Source organism: Leucoraja erinacea, chromosome 13 (assembly GCF_028641065.1).
Source record: "Leucoraja erinacea ecotype New England chromosome 13, Leri_hhj_1, whole genome shotgun sequence".
In the NCBI taxonomy this organism is placed as follows: domain Eukaryota; kingdom Metazoa; phylum Chordata; class Chondrichthyes; order Rajiformes; family Rajidae; genus Leucoraja; species Leucoraja erinaceus.
This window is the reverse complement of record NC_073389.1, coordinates 11,689,769-11,707,807: the sequence shown is the minus strand read 5'-3', so window position 1 is coordinate 11,707,807 and position 18,039 is coordinate 11,689,769. Positions and strand designations below refer to the sequence as shown.

Here is an 18,039-nt window from a genome sequence, read left to right as displayed (position 1 = left end):
TGTCTATTATTTCATCATTTCATGCAAACATCATAAAAATCAATCTGTCAAAAATATAAATAATAACCTGATGCAGCATTCTATCTCTAAGATGAACATAACAAGGATATCAAAGTATAAATGTGTTTATATAGTTAATATATCTTAGTATATCATCAACCCCTCAGAATTTGTGAATTAGACTTTTTATCGTGTGAAAGAAAAAAGAAACAACTGCCAGGGATTCAAATGTTCATTATTCACGTGTAATTTTATTTTAACTTTACATACTATAACAACGTTTCAACCAACAGCCTTGATCTTCTTCTTCTTGCGTAAGGCGTACACAGTCTAAAGTTGTAGGTCAACTTGTTCTATTTGATCTTGTTTGTGCACGTCGGGTGCACGTCGGTTGATTGCATTAGTTGAAACAGGGTGGACCACGGGAAGGTTGCAATCTCCCACCCCATAGCCTTGATAATAAGATGGGTTTCAAATCTGTCCAGAATGCTGACTTGGAGCAGCAAAACAAATGGGAAACATCAACAGGAGTATTACCAAACAAACCACAGCACAACAGTGGACCCCCCCCCCCCCCCCCCCCCCCGTCACCACCCTGAAAGATGAAAAAAAAATCAGCAAAAAGTGTTACTCAGCTGAAGTGAACAATCTTTTAGTTGGTGAATCATAGTTGGCAAACTGGCAATTTTGGTCTTGCTTCATAGGCGTGACTAACACTACCTACCAGTCAGCATTTCCATAAATAATTTAATGGTCGGTAGCCAAGACATCCGTTATATGATGATATGGAAGTCACTGAGTGATTACAGAGTGGTACGGTGCGGAGCAAAAATAGAGAAGAGGGTGAATTTAATTGGGAAACTTCAGAGCAACTGATTCAGTGCTGAACCCATATCTATCAATGGTAGAGCAATTAAGATGAGGAACACATAAGAATAGAATTTGGAACCAAAAGAGAGGGAGCCAGTAAAAGAATAAAAAAGTGAACGGTTTCTTAAGTCAGAGTTGAAATTTTTAATGTCATTTGGTGTGTGTTAAGACATTGCATAAAGCAGAGCATAAAGCAGCTGTTAATTTCACATCGGATTTATTCTGCTGCTTTCCACATTTGTCTGGGATTTCTCTCATAAAACTATCCTTGGTTTAGGAAATCAACTGTATAACAATTCTGAGTAGAAAAACAATAGTTCCGCATCTTCCAGTGGGGCTTTGTTGCACCTTTGAAATATTTCAAAACATTTCACTTTTGAAAAGCAGTTATGCTGATAAATGTAAATAATAGTTGCACATAACAAGATCTCACAAACAGCAGTGTGCTTATGGATAGTTAATCTAATTTTTTTTGCAATGGTTTAGGGCAGGATATAGACTACCATTCTTAGTCTTGCCAAGGCTTATTTAATGTTCCCTTCCTTAACTGGACATTGTTTCCTTGTCTCATTGAAAGGACAAGGAGTTAAACCAAAATATTGCTAGTCTCGTTATTGACAAGCAATTTTACAGAATGAAATCTGGTTATTTATCTTAAAGTGTATATAAAGTACCGGTATATCTATAAAGTGTGAATATTGCCTACTGTTCAGAACTAATGCAAACACCTTAACTTTCTTGTAATTTGGTTCAAATTCACGTATGCGCACCTTACCACTCTTATAACTGCAGAGGTAGTGGAAAAGATAATGTTTTACAAATCGTTTTACAAGTAAGAATGTGAACAATGAGCTGCAATTAGATAATCCAAAATTGCACGCTAAATCTCAGAGATGAAGCATCTACATTCCAATGACTAAAATAATTCCTAATTTATAGTTAATTGTAAAAGAGCAAAAAAGATTCAGCAATAACATTTTCATCAGTTTGTTCACCTTGGAGGTAATAGAGGGATTCTGCCAGGTGTTCTTTTAATGTTGTAATCCTGCAAATATTAATGAAATGAATCACCTTATCATAAGGGGTTGGACAGGCTAGATGCAGGAATATTGTTCCCGATGTTGGGGAAGTCCAGAACAAGGGGTCACAGTTTAAGGATAAGGGGGAAGTCTTTTAGGACCGAGATGGGAAAAACATTTTTTACACAGAGAGTGGTGAATCTGTGGAATTCTCTGCCACAGAAGGTAGTTGAGGCCAGTTCATTGGCTATATTTAAGAGGGAGTTAGATGTGACCCTTGTGGCTAAAGGGATCATGGGGTATGGAGAGATGGCAGGTACAGGATACCGAGTTGGATGATCAGCCATGATCATATTGAATGGCGGTGCAGGCTCGAAGGGCCGAATGGCCTACTCCTGCACCTATTTTCTGTGTGTCTATAACCCAAGTTAGCTCTCACAATGGAGCATGCCACTTTTGGGCATTGTTCCCCCTGATGAGTCCAAACAGGCGTTACTGCAGGTTAATGTCAAAGGTAACACAAGATAATATGGTTGTGGTTATTGATGATCAGTCATTCCAGCCTTAAGTTATTACGGAGAGATTTCCTCAAGCCACTGTCCTGGACCACACACCCACATTGCCTTCAGCTGCATCATAAATTACCTTCCTTTCGTCATAATGTCAGAAGTAGGGAAGTATTCTCATGAACATGCAATTTTGAATAATATTCTCCGTGGAGAGATTTGATTGATTAGGCTTTTAACATTTGAGTATTGATTAATGGGAGTGGATCTCATTCTTACTTGTAAAGTTCTACTAGGACTAACATATTAGATACAAGGAGAAATAAGCTATGCCTGGTGAGAACAGCAGGCAGAGGATATAGCCTTAGGTATGGGGAATGGAATTTAAAACTGAGAATACGAGATTTATTCACCCAGGCAGCGGTGAACTTTTGGAATTCTCGACCATAAAAGGCAATCATTAAATATATTCAAGCAGGTTGATTAATGCTGAAGGGATCAAGAGATATGAGGTGAAGCTGGGAACAGAATAATGAGCCAAGCCAATGGATATTTTTAAGGCAGACATATTATTGATTAATATTGGGTGTCAGGGGTTACCGGGTGAAGGCAGGAGAATGGGGTTGAAAGGGAACGATAGATCAGCCATGATTGAATGGCGGAATAGACTTGATGGGCCTAATTCCGTACCTAAAACTTATGAACATCCAGCTATTTGGGAACTGAAGTAAATGTGCACCTTAAACTACAACCTTGACACCCAATGGCATTGCTGCATCTGTGCAAAGGTTAGGCCGCAGATCAATTTGGAGCATGCAATACAAGACCATAATTATCTATGTTTAAACCTTCATGGCATGGTTGGTCTGACTACTGTAAGCATGTGCGCCTCTGCTTCATGTTCTTCAAGAGGAGGTAATAACAGGTGGGTACATACTGCTAGTCCCCTTCCTGAACCAGCACCACCTGAACAATTATCCAAAATGTTCCTGATAGCTTAAGGGACAACAGGGAAAAATGCATATGAGGAATTGTTCCAATCTATCTCATGACTGAGACGTTTAAAGCTACTTCTATAACCACTGCATGGTAGGATGGTTGGGTAAATGCAATAGTGCTACAGTAGCATGAATGTTGGTAAACCACTGGAGTGATACTTTGAGATCATTTTGATAATTGCTGTGTTAGGTATATTCACAAACTGAGAGCCACTTCAAGAGCAAGAAATTGGATGTGTAGGAAAGAACTGCAGATGCTGGTTTAAACCGAAGATCGACCCAAATTGTCACCCACTCCTTCTATCCAGAGATGCTGCCTGTCCCGCTGAGTTACTTCAGCATTTAGAGTCTAAGAAATTGGATGTGGTGCCTAAGGCAGAGATGCAACATCACAGATCTTGGGTTTAAGAAGGAACTGCAGATGTTGGAAAATCGAAGGTACACAAAAATGCTGGAGAAACTCAGCGGGTGCAGCAGCATCTATGGAGCGAAGGAAATAGGCAACATTTCGGGCCGAAACAGGTACGACAGAGGTTCACCTGCATCTCCTCCAACCTCATCTATTGCATCCGCTGCTCTAGATGTCAGCTGATCTACATCGGTGAGACCAAGCGGAGGCTTGGTGATCGTTTCGCCGAACACCTCCGCTCGGTCCGCATTAACCAACCTGACCTCCCGGTGGCTCAGCACTTCAACTGCCCCTCCCATTCCGTATCCGACCTCTCTGTCCTGGGTCTCCTCCATGGCCAGAGTGAGCACCACCGGAAATTGGAGGAACAGCACCTCATATTCCGCTTGGGGAGTCTGCATCCTGGGGGAATGAACATTGAATTCTCCCAATTTTGCTAGCCCTTACTGTCTCCTCCCCTTCCTATCTCTCCCTCAGCCCTCGGGCTCCTCCTCCTTTTTCCTATCTTCTTCCCGCCCCCACCCCCCCATCAGTCTGAAGAAGGGTTTCGGCCCGAAACGTTGCCTATTTCCTTCGCTCCGTAGATGCTGCTGCACCCACTGAGTTTCTCCAACATTTTTGTGTATCACAAATCTTGTTCCTAGTTCTAGTTCGTAAGGCCCAATTTAGTAAAACTGATCAAAAAAGCTAAACCTACATAGAATGCAACATATGGCAGAAATCATGTCACCCAAGTTTTATTAAAATTATAGATAGTTGTACAACAATTTTAAATGAAACAATAACCACAAGAGACCAGCTTTGAGTTTTCATATTTGAGTACTTTCTATCTTTTGCAGATTTCACAGTATACACTTACCCTTTCAAAACAATTGAGAAGAGTTTGTATATTGACCACTGCAAGAATTAGTGTGCAGTGAAAAAAACCTGGAAATACTCAACATTTCAATGTATTCTTCAGATAATGAGAAGAGTTTGATATATTGACCACTGCAAGAATTAGTGTGCAGTGAAAAAACCTGGAAGTACTCAACATTTCAATGTATTCTTCAGATAACTGGCTAAATAAAATCGCACCTTGTAAAAAATGGTGTAAAAATGCCACAAATATCCTCAAAGTAAAATGATTTTAAAACACTGAATTATATAATATTTATAAAAATCATATGATAATAATGAACGAAATGTCCACGCGTTTGTGCTTTGCGTATTCCTGGTTGACCAAAGAGGAAATACAGAAACTAACGGTGCACATTATATAAAAACCCTGCATAATGAACTAATTCTGTAAGTGCAGTTTTGTTTCAATCTGCAATGGACTAAAATTAAAAAGAGACGAGTCTCATGATTTTCAAATGTTGACTGGCAATCTCAAGCAAACATCCCTCACATATTTATCGCATGCATGCACTGTAGATTTAAAAAGAAATTGCAATTTTTATAGACTATTATGTTTTCAAATAATTATAAGTACAGAATAATCTGTTATGATAAAACATTATTTATCAGCATTAATTTGATCATTATACAAATGATTTGATTAATAACTCTTGCACATTTAGATTTATGTTAACAAAGAACAATGATAGACTTGATATTTGTTTACAATATCTAGGGATCTTAATCTTTTCCATATATTCTTTGATGTTAGCAAAATTGAATTTTGCTGTATACTGGCTGATCTGGAAAAACAACAGCAATGTTGCAAATCAGCTTCCAGAAAAATCATGAACTACCAAAATGGCTTCATTTCTCCTTTTACAAATTCTTCAAATTGATTCTCTGAATCTGTGAAGAAGATTCCACAGCTATTCCAGCATTTTGTTTGTTGTAACATCAGCGTCATTTGCCTGCAATCAGGAAGATCCCTCTTGCTGCTGCAGTAACACCTGAGGTTTCTCTAGATGTTCTCTACACTGTAAGTGGTAGGAGGTCAGAGAGTGATTCTCTTCAGAGAGCTGCTGATATTCCTGAATTAGGAGCGTGGCATTCAGTTGATCCTTTTCATCTTGATCAAGCTCTGCAATCAGTTGTTTCCTGATAAAGAAATGAAATGGAAATTAGAACATATTTACACCTGCAAACCGTTACTATTTATATTTCACTCGGGTTCTGATATACACTTCATAATTGGAAAAATGACCATGACTATCTTTTCACAGATGTCTTCAGGCAACACAGCATTCCACATTCAAGTTTAATGTCACTTTCAATATTAAAAACTTAGTGAATAATCGGCCATAGGTGAGAAACTAACTTCACGTAACTTGTAAGATAAGTATTGTGGTGAAGTTTACACGTTTCACTTGGAGTCTCATAGTCTGAATTCATCTGTCATTTAAAAAGATGGACAACATTTCAACTATAAATTCCAATTAACATAAGCTGTATGTACAATTTGATAATAGTTTAACTGGCAAAAATTCAATCTCCACAGTACTCCCATATTAGTGTTATGTGAGAACAGTGCCTCCCATACATATGGAATAAGTTAATGGCCATGATAGATGAAGGCATGTAGGCACTGACATCATGCTGATAATTGTGGAAAGGTCTTTTAGACCCATTAGAAGATCGTAGTTTAACTTCTCCTCTGGCAATCCCTTGTCAAAGTTGACTTACAATCACTATGCATTCTGAGGTGAAGTGTGAGTCCAATGTGAGATCTAGACTGCCACAAATGGAATAGACCTTGATTGACACAACAGGTTATTTGAGCTGCTGTGAGTGCTTGATTTCTGTATGCTCCCATATTCCTAAAGAGCTCAGCGCCTCTCCAAATGCTTCTCCTCCATGTTCAGCTGACTAAGGTTAAGGACGCCTTTCAGTTTGTGTAGATGTTACATTTCCTCCAAGGAAGTTTTGAGAATGGCCTTGAAATGGTTTATCTGTCCTCCTGTAAAATGCTTGCCAAGGTATAGTTTTAGAGGACATGTTTCAGGACTCTGTTGTCAAGACAACGCAGACTGCCCAGTGGATCTGACCAAGTAGTTTTGGTTGCTGAGAAGGTTGGTTTTAGAGAGGATGATAGACCTTCTTTTGAGATTAACAGGAGGCCGGGGATCACTGTTCTATGGCAAACAGATCTCAAATTAACATTATATTCATATTCATCATCATATTCATAAGAAAGCATTTGGAGTCATGCAGAATTATCTCAATACAGTTCTCCAAATAGTGTTCTGAACGGTGAGGTGAGATTGTGTGCTTATACCCACTCTTAATACATCAATTTAACGACATTATTTTTTGTAGATTTGCTCCATAAGTAAACCAACATTAAGCACATCTTAGCAGGTGAGGCAGCATCTATGGAAAGAAGGAATTGGCTACGTTTCGGGTCGAGACCCTTCTTTAGACCCGAAACATCGCCAATTTCTTCTCTCCATGGATGCTGCCTCAACCGCTGAGTTTCTCCAATATTTTGTGTCTACCTTCGATTTTACCAGCATCTGCAGTTCTTTCTTAAACAATAAGCACAACTTGTTTATTATTAAGGATCCTGCATAGTGTGAACAATATTTTACAGCTAGCATTAACTAGTTCATATGCAGCAATGTAAATACTGTTAGAGAATTTGCTGAAATAAATGCTGCACAATATGTATTAATGTGTGAAATCTTCAGTCTAAATATAAAAAGAATAAGGTTAAATATTCATTTGGTCCATTCTCCATACTATTCCAAAGAGCTGAAATGCTCACTAGATAACTTTGAAAAAAAAGTCATTTTATTGCTTATTTCCGGGTTTACACATTTGCACAGGGTGGTAAATATTTGTCATCCAGCAACTACTGAGTCATGCTGCCTCATTCACTTTTCTGAATGTCTCTGTAGATTAGATTAGCTGCAGCAATGTAAAAAACTATTTATTTCTTGAAGTTGTTTGATTTTAATATAGTCCAACGTATGCAACAACAGTGAAATAATATTGTTACAGTGCACTATGTAACTGTACCACTGCTAGCATGCTTTCAACTATGGCACCTTTACTGTCTTTTTCTCAGGGTAGAGGATGCTAAAACATGAGGATTTAGGATTAAGGTGATAGATTTAAGAAGGACCTCAGGGGTAATCTTTTCACTCACAGGATAGTCTATATCTGAAACGAGCTGCCAGAGAAAGCTATTGAAATGGATACAATTAAAACTTTCAAAGGACATTTGAACAGATGGAGGAGTGTGAGACAAAAGCAGGCAAATGGGACTAGCCTGGAAGTCTAACTTGGTCAGCATGGCCAAGTTGGAACAAAGGACCTGTTTACATGTTGTTCAGCACTATGGGTCTAAGTGCCTCCAACACCAAACAGTGTTGTTTTAAGAATAAAGAGAAATGATCATTCAAAAAAAAAAAAATGTTTCATGACATCAAGACCCGACTGTTCAATGAATGCTGGTCTATTCTAATCTACATTTCTGCAAAAACACTCAACCATTTTAGTTTTAATACAATAGTCTAGATTGTTTTTGTTCAAAGGTTACTGCTATGACAATTGTCAATTAACTGCAAGATTCTACAGAATCGTTGTCACTTGGCTCCTTACCTTGCAATGTGCAATTTTAACAGGTTTTGAAAACCATATCACATATGAAAATAAACAGAAGAGAGGACTATACCATTCAGTCTCTCATGCCTACTCTGCCAATCAATAAGACCATGGCTGATCTTCTCCCTCAGTGCCACTTCTCTGCAATAACATTATGCAGTAAACAATGCATTACAACAGTGCAAGGGGAGGAATGGTGTCTGTTATTGCCCATTCACTATATCCGAGTATTATCATTATCAGTCATTGAAACTAAGAACTGCAGTTAATACACAAAGTACTGAAGTAACTCAGCGGGTTGGGCAGCATCTTTGGAGAACATGGATAGGTGATGTTGGGACCCTTCTTCGGACTGATTCAGTCTGCTGAGTTACTCCAACATATTGTGTTGCTACATTTTAAAACTAGGTGCCGATGCCGCTGGTCTGTACCAGCGATGCTTCTTCATCGTTTAACATGGCTGTTGATCCTTCTCATGTAGCTCCTGGCTGGCAGCACTTTCTTCCCTATTATTACCTATTAACAGTGGGGTTCCCTCCCCTCACTCCAGCTGCTGCTTCTTCCTTCACTTTATCCGCTCTGCCCGCTCCACCACCTCCTCCTCTTCCTTCACCTCCATTCGCTGACATCTTCCAAAGTGGAGTATGCATGCGACTCTGGGGGAGGAGGAGGAGGAGGAGGAGGGGAGGAGGCTGAGTGGACAAAGTGACGGCGGACAGGGAAAAGCAGCAGAAGGTGAGGGGAGGGAACGCTGCTGTCGTGTTGGTGGCAGCAGCCCGAAGAAAGCACTGTTCCCAGAGGCTACAACGTGAGCCGCAACAATTTGCCATGTTCACCAGACCGTGCAGTGTATGAAGAAGGGCTCGCGGGTGCACCTTGCCACCCGGCAGTGACATCGGAAGCCGGGGCTGTAAGCTGCGGGGAAGTGCTGGGAGCTAGGGTGGCATCAGCAGGTCCGTCCACTATAACCCAGATTCATTAAAAAGGGGTCTGTTAAAATGAGGGTTTATTCTATTGCTCAATTTTCCATCCAATGTTATCGTCTGCCTTTTACAGGAGGAAGTGGCTTTTATCCTCTAATGTCTTCCCAGAAGAGCATTGCTGAGAGTGAAATCTGACTTTCTTTCTGCATTCAACATTTCTTCCAATGTGTTTCTATAATCTAACTTCATGTTATTCATTTTCACTACTTTTCCTCCATGGTCTTTCAAGTATAATCCCTGGCAAGATAATACATTTAAGGGATACATGCTATTCCCTGTTACGTGTCCAAGAAAATTTACTTCAGTGGACTTTAAGTCAGAGATGTCTTGATGGTTTTCATGTTGGAATCCTTGCTGGTCCATGAACGGCAGGGCATTCTGTACTTAACGCCGTGACAGATAAACCTGGCAAGGTGCTGCGACTGAACCTGATTTCTCATGGTCTGACAATTTAGTTTAATCCAGTTTAGAGATACAGCGCGGACACAGGCCCAATTAACCTACAAACCTGTACGTCTTTGGAGTGTGGGAGGAAACCGAAGATCTCGGAGAAAACCCACGCGATCAAGCTCCATACAGACAGCACCCGTAGTCGGGATGGAACCCGGGTCTCTGGCACTGTAAGGCAGCAACTCTAACGCTGCGCCACCGTCCCGCCCTAACGGCTTAAAATCATAGTGATTCAACTTGCATTGAATCACAAGGAAACCTCTTAATGTGGTAAGAACGTTTCAAACTGCCAATTTCCCATCTGATTTATACCACAGTTCCTGCACAAGGTGCATTTCCTTATAATGAAATCAAAAATTGCATCATTGTGTTCAAAGGGAAAGCAAACAGCAGTCTTTCCCTTTTGCATTACTTAGCAAAATAATTGATGAGACATTTTGCTACGGTTCTGCTCATGTCAATTGCTAGGGAATCTTACAGTTAATTTTGGATAGTTTCCTGATTGTCTAATCAGCAACAGACTCATCTGCTGTTCTTATTCAGAGGCACATGACATAATTTCCCTTCTTCAGTGCCACCTAAATATGTCAGTCATCAATGGGGAACCAGATTCTATGGAGAAGTATTTACAAAAATACTTCCTCATTTCTACACTTTCTGAATTCAATTAAACAGTTACATATTGTGTTATAACATCACATGTTCCAATTTTGTAGATTGCTTTGAGGTTCAACCAACCATCATCTTAAGGGTTACCTACACAAGTTTTGCCCAGAATCAAGGCACAAAGTAATGTCATTTAAAAGTTTCAAGTTGAAAGCCATACAAGTACATTTTCTGAATTCAATCTGCTATGGACAATACTACGGAGTAGAGAAATCCTGGGCTGGTTAATATGAGAGTGATTTATTTTGCTCGATCCTGATGTCAACAACTAAGATTTTTTCCCAATGATTCACGTAAATGCACAGAAAATTGGATGGGATCCATTATGTGGGTGAAATCCTTCCCATTCAGTTTTCCCTAGTGCCGGATAATCATTTGCATTTCCAAGTAAAATCATGGAATTGTGTTCCTTGGTATCTGGTCTCCATTTCAGAAATTTCCAGCCAGCCCACTCAACATCAAGACTGGCCAACTGCTAACCAGAACCTGGTGTCATGTTATGAAACACGAACTTCAATCAGTAAACTTTCCTTTGCTTGCAAATGTCTAACGCTTGAAATTTTCATTATTAACCCCAAAACCCCAAAACAAAACAATTTTTTCCATCTTTGCTAGCAATTAATAACAATCATGCAAAATGTATATTTCTATTCATTTTAGTTATAAATATGCTTTTAAAATGTCGGTGAGCAATCCTGTTTGTTTCTTTGGTCAATGGGGTAATTGTAGTGACCTGTAGATAAAATAGAACAGTGAAAACTGAGCCAGAATCGAGGTCAAATGCAAAACCTATTCACGACTGCTTGAAAGAACAATGAAAAGGCTGTCAAATAAATATTTAAGGAACATGTCTGTGACTGTAACTGATTTTGATTAAGGGCTTTGTGGAAATTGCCGCAACTTTTGAATGATTCTTTAAAAATTGAAAATATCACATTTTGTCGAAGGAATAATACTAAAAATATACTCTGAACCAATAATAAAAATAGAAAGTGCAGTCCAGCCATAAGCCACTGGCAACAGGCAGTGGGGGTCTTCTCATCATAGTAAACAAAAACTCTGATTTGCTATCTTTCAATGCTTTTATACCCAGATTTCATTTAAAATAATTGTCATATCAATACAAAATCAAATACAATTAAAATAACTGTTCATTTTGACCTGAAATTCAATTCAATGGATCTTTTATTGTCATGTGTACCAAATGTACAGTGATGTACATTGTTTGTATAGAGATCAGTCCGATTATTGTCAGACATAAAGACAATCCCTGATTAAGTACCTCATGCATGGAAACAGCCTGTAGTTTTAAAAGGAACTCAGATGAGATAACTTCCTCTTTAATGAATATATACAGTCTATCTTTAAAATGCTTGTTTCAGTTCAACTGCAAGAACCAGACGGCTTCTGACACAAATTCTTTATTTTACAATGTAAAGTGTAAACTCAGGTTGACATATTTAGTTTAGTTTAGTTTAGTTTAGAGATACAGCGCGGAAACAGGCCCTTTGGCCCACCGTGTCCACATCAACCAGCGATCCCCTCACATTAACACCATTCTACACACACTAGAGACATTTTTTACATTTACCAAGCCAATTAACCTACAAACCTGTACGTCTTTGGAGTGTGGGAGGAAACCAAAGATCTCGGAGAAAACCCACGCAGGTCACGGGGAGAACGTACAAACTCCTTACAGACAGCACCCGTAGTCGGGATCGAACCAGGGTCTCTGGTGCTGCATTCACTGTAAGGCAGCAACACTACTCGCTGCGCCACCGTGAAACAGCAAAGATCACAGAAAGCACAAGTTCGGGACATAACCCCCATATCATGATCAGGACATTATATCATAGTATAAATTCTGAATGGTAGACACAAAATGGTGGAGTGACTCAGTGGGACATCTTTGGAGAAAAGGAATGGGTGACGTTTCGGGTCAAGACCCCAACCTCCACCCTTGCCGTGTGTTCACCATCCCCTCTGACCTCCCCCTTTCGGGTCAGAACGGTCAGTTCTCAGCAGAGGCCTCACCTCAATGAGTTCCGGGTCCGCCACGATGTAGACTCTCCGCAACTCCCTGGTCAACGCATCCCTTCCCACCCAAACCACCCCCTCCCCAGGTACTTTCCCCTGCAACCGCAGGAGATGCAACACCTGTCCCTTTACCTCCCCCCTCCCAGAATCATGGCAATCATGTACACTTAAAATATGGTTTCAGAAGATATTTTAAGTGTACATGATTGCCATGATTCTGTAAAGATTGTTGTAATATAATGCAGAAATGGGATTGAATTATATATTTTTCAGAAAACTGACAACAACTTACAGAAAACATTTCAGAAAAATCAGATGGCTCTTATCCCAACCCTCCTTCAGACTTCCCTTCCCTTCCCTTCCCTTCGGGAGCCACGGTCTCCGGTAAGGAACCGGCCGTTCCAGGTATACCAAGCCGCTGAGAGGTTTCTCCCGACGCCGGAGCACCAACATCTGGCGAGAGGGCCTGAAACATCGGGCCGCCGTAGTGGCGACTGCGGAGGCCTCAGTAGGCCCGACTATGGGCGAACAAGAGGATGGGGACTGGACTTTGTGCCTTTCACCACAGTGGGAACCATTGTGGGGGGATGTTTTTATGTTTAATGTTAAATTCTTCTTTAATGTTGTGTTGTTAGTGTGCTGCAATGGCAACTCGAATTTCACTACACCAATTGGTGTATGTGACAATAAATGAACCTCTGAACCTCTGAGAACTTTAACCATGTCAAAGATTCAAACCCTCTCTACTGGTAGACTATTCTGAAAACTGTTTATCACATATAAACCTGACTGATATCAGGTCCACCTCTATTCCGCCCCTTTAGTGCAATGGCACTGTTGATAAATGCTGCTGCAACCACCCAAATTCATTTTTGATTTATGGTGCTGTCTGTGTGGAGTTTACATGTTCTTACTATTTCCTCCACGTCCTCATGATTCCTCCCATATCTCAGAGACATGAAGGTTAGTATATTAATTGACTACTGTAAATAACCTCTCATGCTGGTGGTAGAATCAAAGGAGGCATGTGCGAGAAAATAGTTATAGAGAAATAAATGGTGGAATGGGATTGATGCGATCGCTCTGAGAGCTGACCGGAATCTGATTGCCTCAATGGCTTCCTACAGGAAACAGTGAAAGATAAAGTTAGACACAAAATGCTGGAGTAACTCAGCGGGACTGGCAACATTTCTGGAGAGAAGGAATGGGTGACGTTTAAGGTCTCGACACAAAACGTCACCCATTCCTTCTCTCCAGAGATGCTGCCTGTCCCGCAGTTACTCCAGCATTTTATGTCTATCTTCAGTTTAAACCAGCATCTGCCGTTCCTTCCTACACAGTCAAAGATGAAGCACTGGTATCATTCTCTACCGGTAGTCTGGTGCAAACAAAAATATAAGCCACGAGATTACATTTTGATCTCAATTAATTGCATCACAATTTACTAGCTTATCACATCACACAGATCTCATGATGATTAATTTAGTGTTCACAATGTAGTTTCCTCTACATTGAAGAAACTAGATGTAGATAGGATTAGTGCTTTGTGGAGCACCTGCATTCAGTTTACAGGAGCAATACTGAGCTTCCTGTTGCCAGCACTTCAATTCTCTTATTCACTCTCACTCTGACATGTCTGTGTCCTTTAATACTGTCTTAACAATTCACAACATTAACTTGTTTTGCTGGCTAAATTACAATTTCTAATTTATGTTGGGGTCTGAAGAAGGGTCTCGACCCGAAATGTCACCTCTTCCTTCTCTTCAGAGATGCTGCCTGACCCACTGAGTTACTCCAGCATTTTGTGTCTATCTTCTATTTTTGTGTGCAGATAGACACAATAAGCTAAAGTAACTCAGCGGGACAGGCATCATCTCTGGAGAGAACCAATGGGTGACGTTGTGGGTGTAGACCCTACTCTAGTCTGGAGAAAGGTTTCGACGTGAAATGCCACCCATTCAATCTCTCCAGCGATGCTGCCTGTCCCACTGGGTTGGTTACTCCAGCTTTTTGTGTCTATCTTCGGTTGAAACCAACATCTGAAGTTCCTACACATTATATTTTTGTGTGTATGTCTGAGTCTGTGCCTGTGATGCAGCTGCAATCAACATTTTCCATTGCACCTGTGCCTCGGCGTCGTTGTGTATTTGACACTAAAATTGACTTGACTTGAGGAACAACACCTCATCTTCCGTCTGAACACAATATTGAATACTACAGGCAATTTGCTTTTCTGTTTGAATCAAAACTGACCAAAGTAAAATGCTGCTCAGTGTGTCAGTGGGTCAGGAACAGACAGATGATGTTCCAAGTTCTCCGTTGTCTTATTCAAGATCCCAGTATTTGCAGTTTCTAGTGCCTCAAAGCTGACCAGTTACAAGTCATCCATTTGTGATATTGGCTTTCTTTCTGGTCTCACTCCACGAGTGCAGAATTGTTACCCAGACTTGCGTTGTCTTTAGTTCAGTTTAGTTTAGAGATACTGCGCGGAAACATGCCCTTCAGCCCACCGAGTCTGCGCTGACCAGCGTTCCCCACACACTGGCTCGAAGGGCCGAATGGCCTCCTCCTGCACCTATTTTCTCTGTTTCTACTAACACTATCCACAATTACAATTACTCTAACAATTTACAATTCTCACCGAAGCCATTTAACCTACATACCTGTACGTCTTTGGAATGTAGGAGGAAACCGGAATTCCCAAAGAAAACTCACGGGGAGAAAGTACAAACTCCATATAGACAGCACCCGTAGTCAGGATCAAACCTGGGTCTCTGGTGCTGTAAGGCAGCAACTCTACTGCTGCACCACCGTGCCACCACCCTTGTCTTATTTCGCTTTGCACAGATGCTGCTTGATCTTATGAGTTTTTTTCCATCATATTATGTTTTTATTTGAGATTTGAGTAATCCTAGGTAATGGAAACCTAGCGATCCATGCAAAATATGGCTGCAATTCTGCTCAATCAGCTGAGTGATTCACACTCACATCATTGCTACCCTGGTTTACCAACCAACTGATTAATGAATACACCCTGCTCTGGTGCTCCAGTGATCCATGCGCACATGATTGAAATCCTGATCAAATAAACCTGCTTCAGGTGTTATAATCTGAAGCAGGTTTATGCTTCAGATGTTAAAAGCCACTAGGGTTTTCCAACAATTAATGGCTAGATACATGTCTGAAGAAGTGTCTCGACCCGAAACGTCACCCATTCTTTCTCTCCAGAGATGCTGCCTCTCCTGCTGAGTTACACCAGCTTTTTGTGTCTATCTACACTTGATGCGTTTTTGAAGTCCAGAGCATTGTTATCATCTCTGGAAGTGTATACCCAAATCAAAAGCAAGCTCTTGCAGATGCCAGAAGTGTGAAATAAAGAACACGAAATGTTGGAATTACACAAAATGTGTAGGAAAGAACTGCAGATGCTGGTTTACACCAAAGATAGTAACTCAGTGGGACAGGCAGCATATCTGGAGAGCAGGAATGGGTGACATTTCGGGTCGAATTACACAGCATGTCAGGCAGCACCCATAAAGAAAGCAAAAGAGTTATTGTTTCAGACTGATGACCTTTCATTAGAACTATTGAAATGTTATTGACATGTGTTTCAAACTCAACACAATGACTCCAGATTATTTTCTATTTCCAAAATTTTGTTTTATATTCCATCATATGTAGCTTTCAAGAAGCAGAAACATTTAGAAAAAGAAAACCTTTAATATAGCTCCCGCCAAATATTATTTCCACAGTAATGCTAAACTCACACAAAGATGAAATTGGAATTGGCACTGTTTCCTACAATAATTTATTTTCTCAATCTCAATTTTACCCTTCAGCATTCACTCTCATAACCTTTCCAGTGTTAGGTAACCACAAACATCTTGTGTCCCACATGCACGCCCTCGATATTGTACTATCTCAACCCTTCAATATGAGTTTTCAATAAACACGATTATCCCTCCCCGTGTCTCTGCCGATTAAGATAACAAATTGTTGAGTTTGAAAGAAAGGCGTTTGCATTTGTGGTTCCTTTCATGCAGGCACATGCCGTGAGAGATTACTCAGGGTGGGCAGTCAGTCGGCTTTTAAAAAAAAACTTAAACCGCGCATGCACAGATTGTTCTCTCCGTAAAAATAAAAAATATAAATAAAGACAGTAACAATTCAAATTGCCCAAGGCTTCCAAGTCTCCTTTATTCTGAATTACTGAATGGGTGGGGATGGAGGGTGATGGTAGGTAGAGAGATGGTGGGAACAACGGGAGCACACCGGGACAAGATGAATCAGCTGTCTTCTTATTGAATGACAACACTTGTTCAAAGGACCAATTGGGGGGGAGAGTTCCTTTCACAGCGTGTGGGGAGTCTGTGCCAGGGGTAAAGTTGCGGGGAGGGCAGGAGTGCTGAGAAGGAGGTGGTCGGGGATCTAACCGCTGCTTCGGCGCTCCGGATGCGGAGCCACCGCATTGTGGCAGGGATAGAAGCAGCTCGGGGAGCTGCGAGCAGCCGCCGGGACCCGACAGCAGAACTTGCCGCCACTTCAGCGCCTTCTGCCGGCCCGCTCAGCTCTGGCAGTGCTCTCTGTCTGAACATCTCTCACCTACCGCTCGCCGACTTCGCTAATGTCAGCCACGTCCTGCAAATCCTTAAATTCCCACAGCCGAGTAACCTCAATCGCGCTGTTGGAATTTAAGGATTTGCGGGAAGCGGCTGACATGAGTGAGGCCAGCGAGCGGCAGGAGAGAGGTTTTTAGACGGAGAGCTGCCAGAGGTGAGCGGGGGCCGCCAGAAGGAGCTGAGGTGGCGGCTGGTTCCGCTGTCCAGCCCGGCGGCCACTCACAGCCACCCGAGCTACTTCTCAATGCCGGGACTTGACCACATTGGTCCCATCAGCCACCTTTGTTGGGATCATCCAGAAGAAATTGGTGCTTCTTATTATTGAGGATTAAAGAAGGTTAATGAAGGGAATTCAATGGATGTCCTCTGCATGGCATTTAAAAAGCATTTGATAAATTCCCACAGACAAAACTGATTAGGAAAATTGAGGAACATGGAGGTTAGTAATAGCATGGATAGGAAATTGGCTTTAAGCCGGAAAGCAGACAGCACTGGCAAATAAAGCAGACAAAGATCAATAGATCAGGCAGATTTTCAGGAAAGAGAGTGAATGCTACAGGTCATTAACCAGAGATGTCAAGGAATAACACAGAAAACAAAACAAAATCAACATGTGTATGGACCTTTACTTATCAATCCCAGAGCATTTTAGGTAACATGCACCATTAACTAGTTGATCCATGTTTTGAAAGTGCTGTTTGTCTCCGAGTTTATGAAATGTATAATTAATCCGAGAAGAAAATATGTATACACAGCTTCCCAACCTACCTTATAGACATAAAAGGGCTGTGTGGAATAGTCACCACTGCTGTGTGGTACGCTGAGGGTGATCACAAGGTGACACCAAATTCATCCATTCATAATCTATCTCTTTACAGAACATGGTTATAAACCTTATTATACTATCAAAGATAGACTGAAAATGCTGCAGTAACTC

At 40.9% G+C, this 18,039-nt stretch overlaps 1 protein-coding gene across 11 annotated transcripts in view; it reads right to left on the bottom strand.

The window, feature by feature from the left end:
• Positions 1-4,523: 4,523 nt before the first annotated feature.
• The window catches only part of map3k7cl (map3k7 C-terminal like), a 110,209-nt gene continuing 96,693 nt past the window's right edge, over positions 4,524-18,039 (bottom strand). For 10 of the 11 annotated variants that reach the window (XM_055644472.1, XM_055644477.1, XM_055644479.1 and 7 more), the window contains one exon: positions 4,524-5,839. In XM_055644472.1, coding sequence (XP_055500447.1) covers positions 5,659-5,839 — 181 coding nt within the window. In that variant the 3' untranslated portion in view covers positions 4,524-5,658. The remainder of the gene's footprint in view (positions 5,840-18,039) is intronic. The other variant, XR_008724410.1, reaches the window with a different exon arrangement.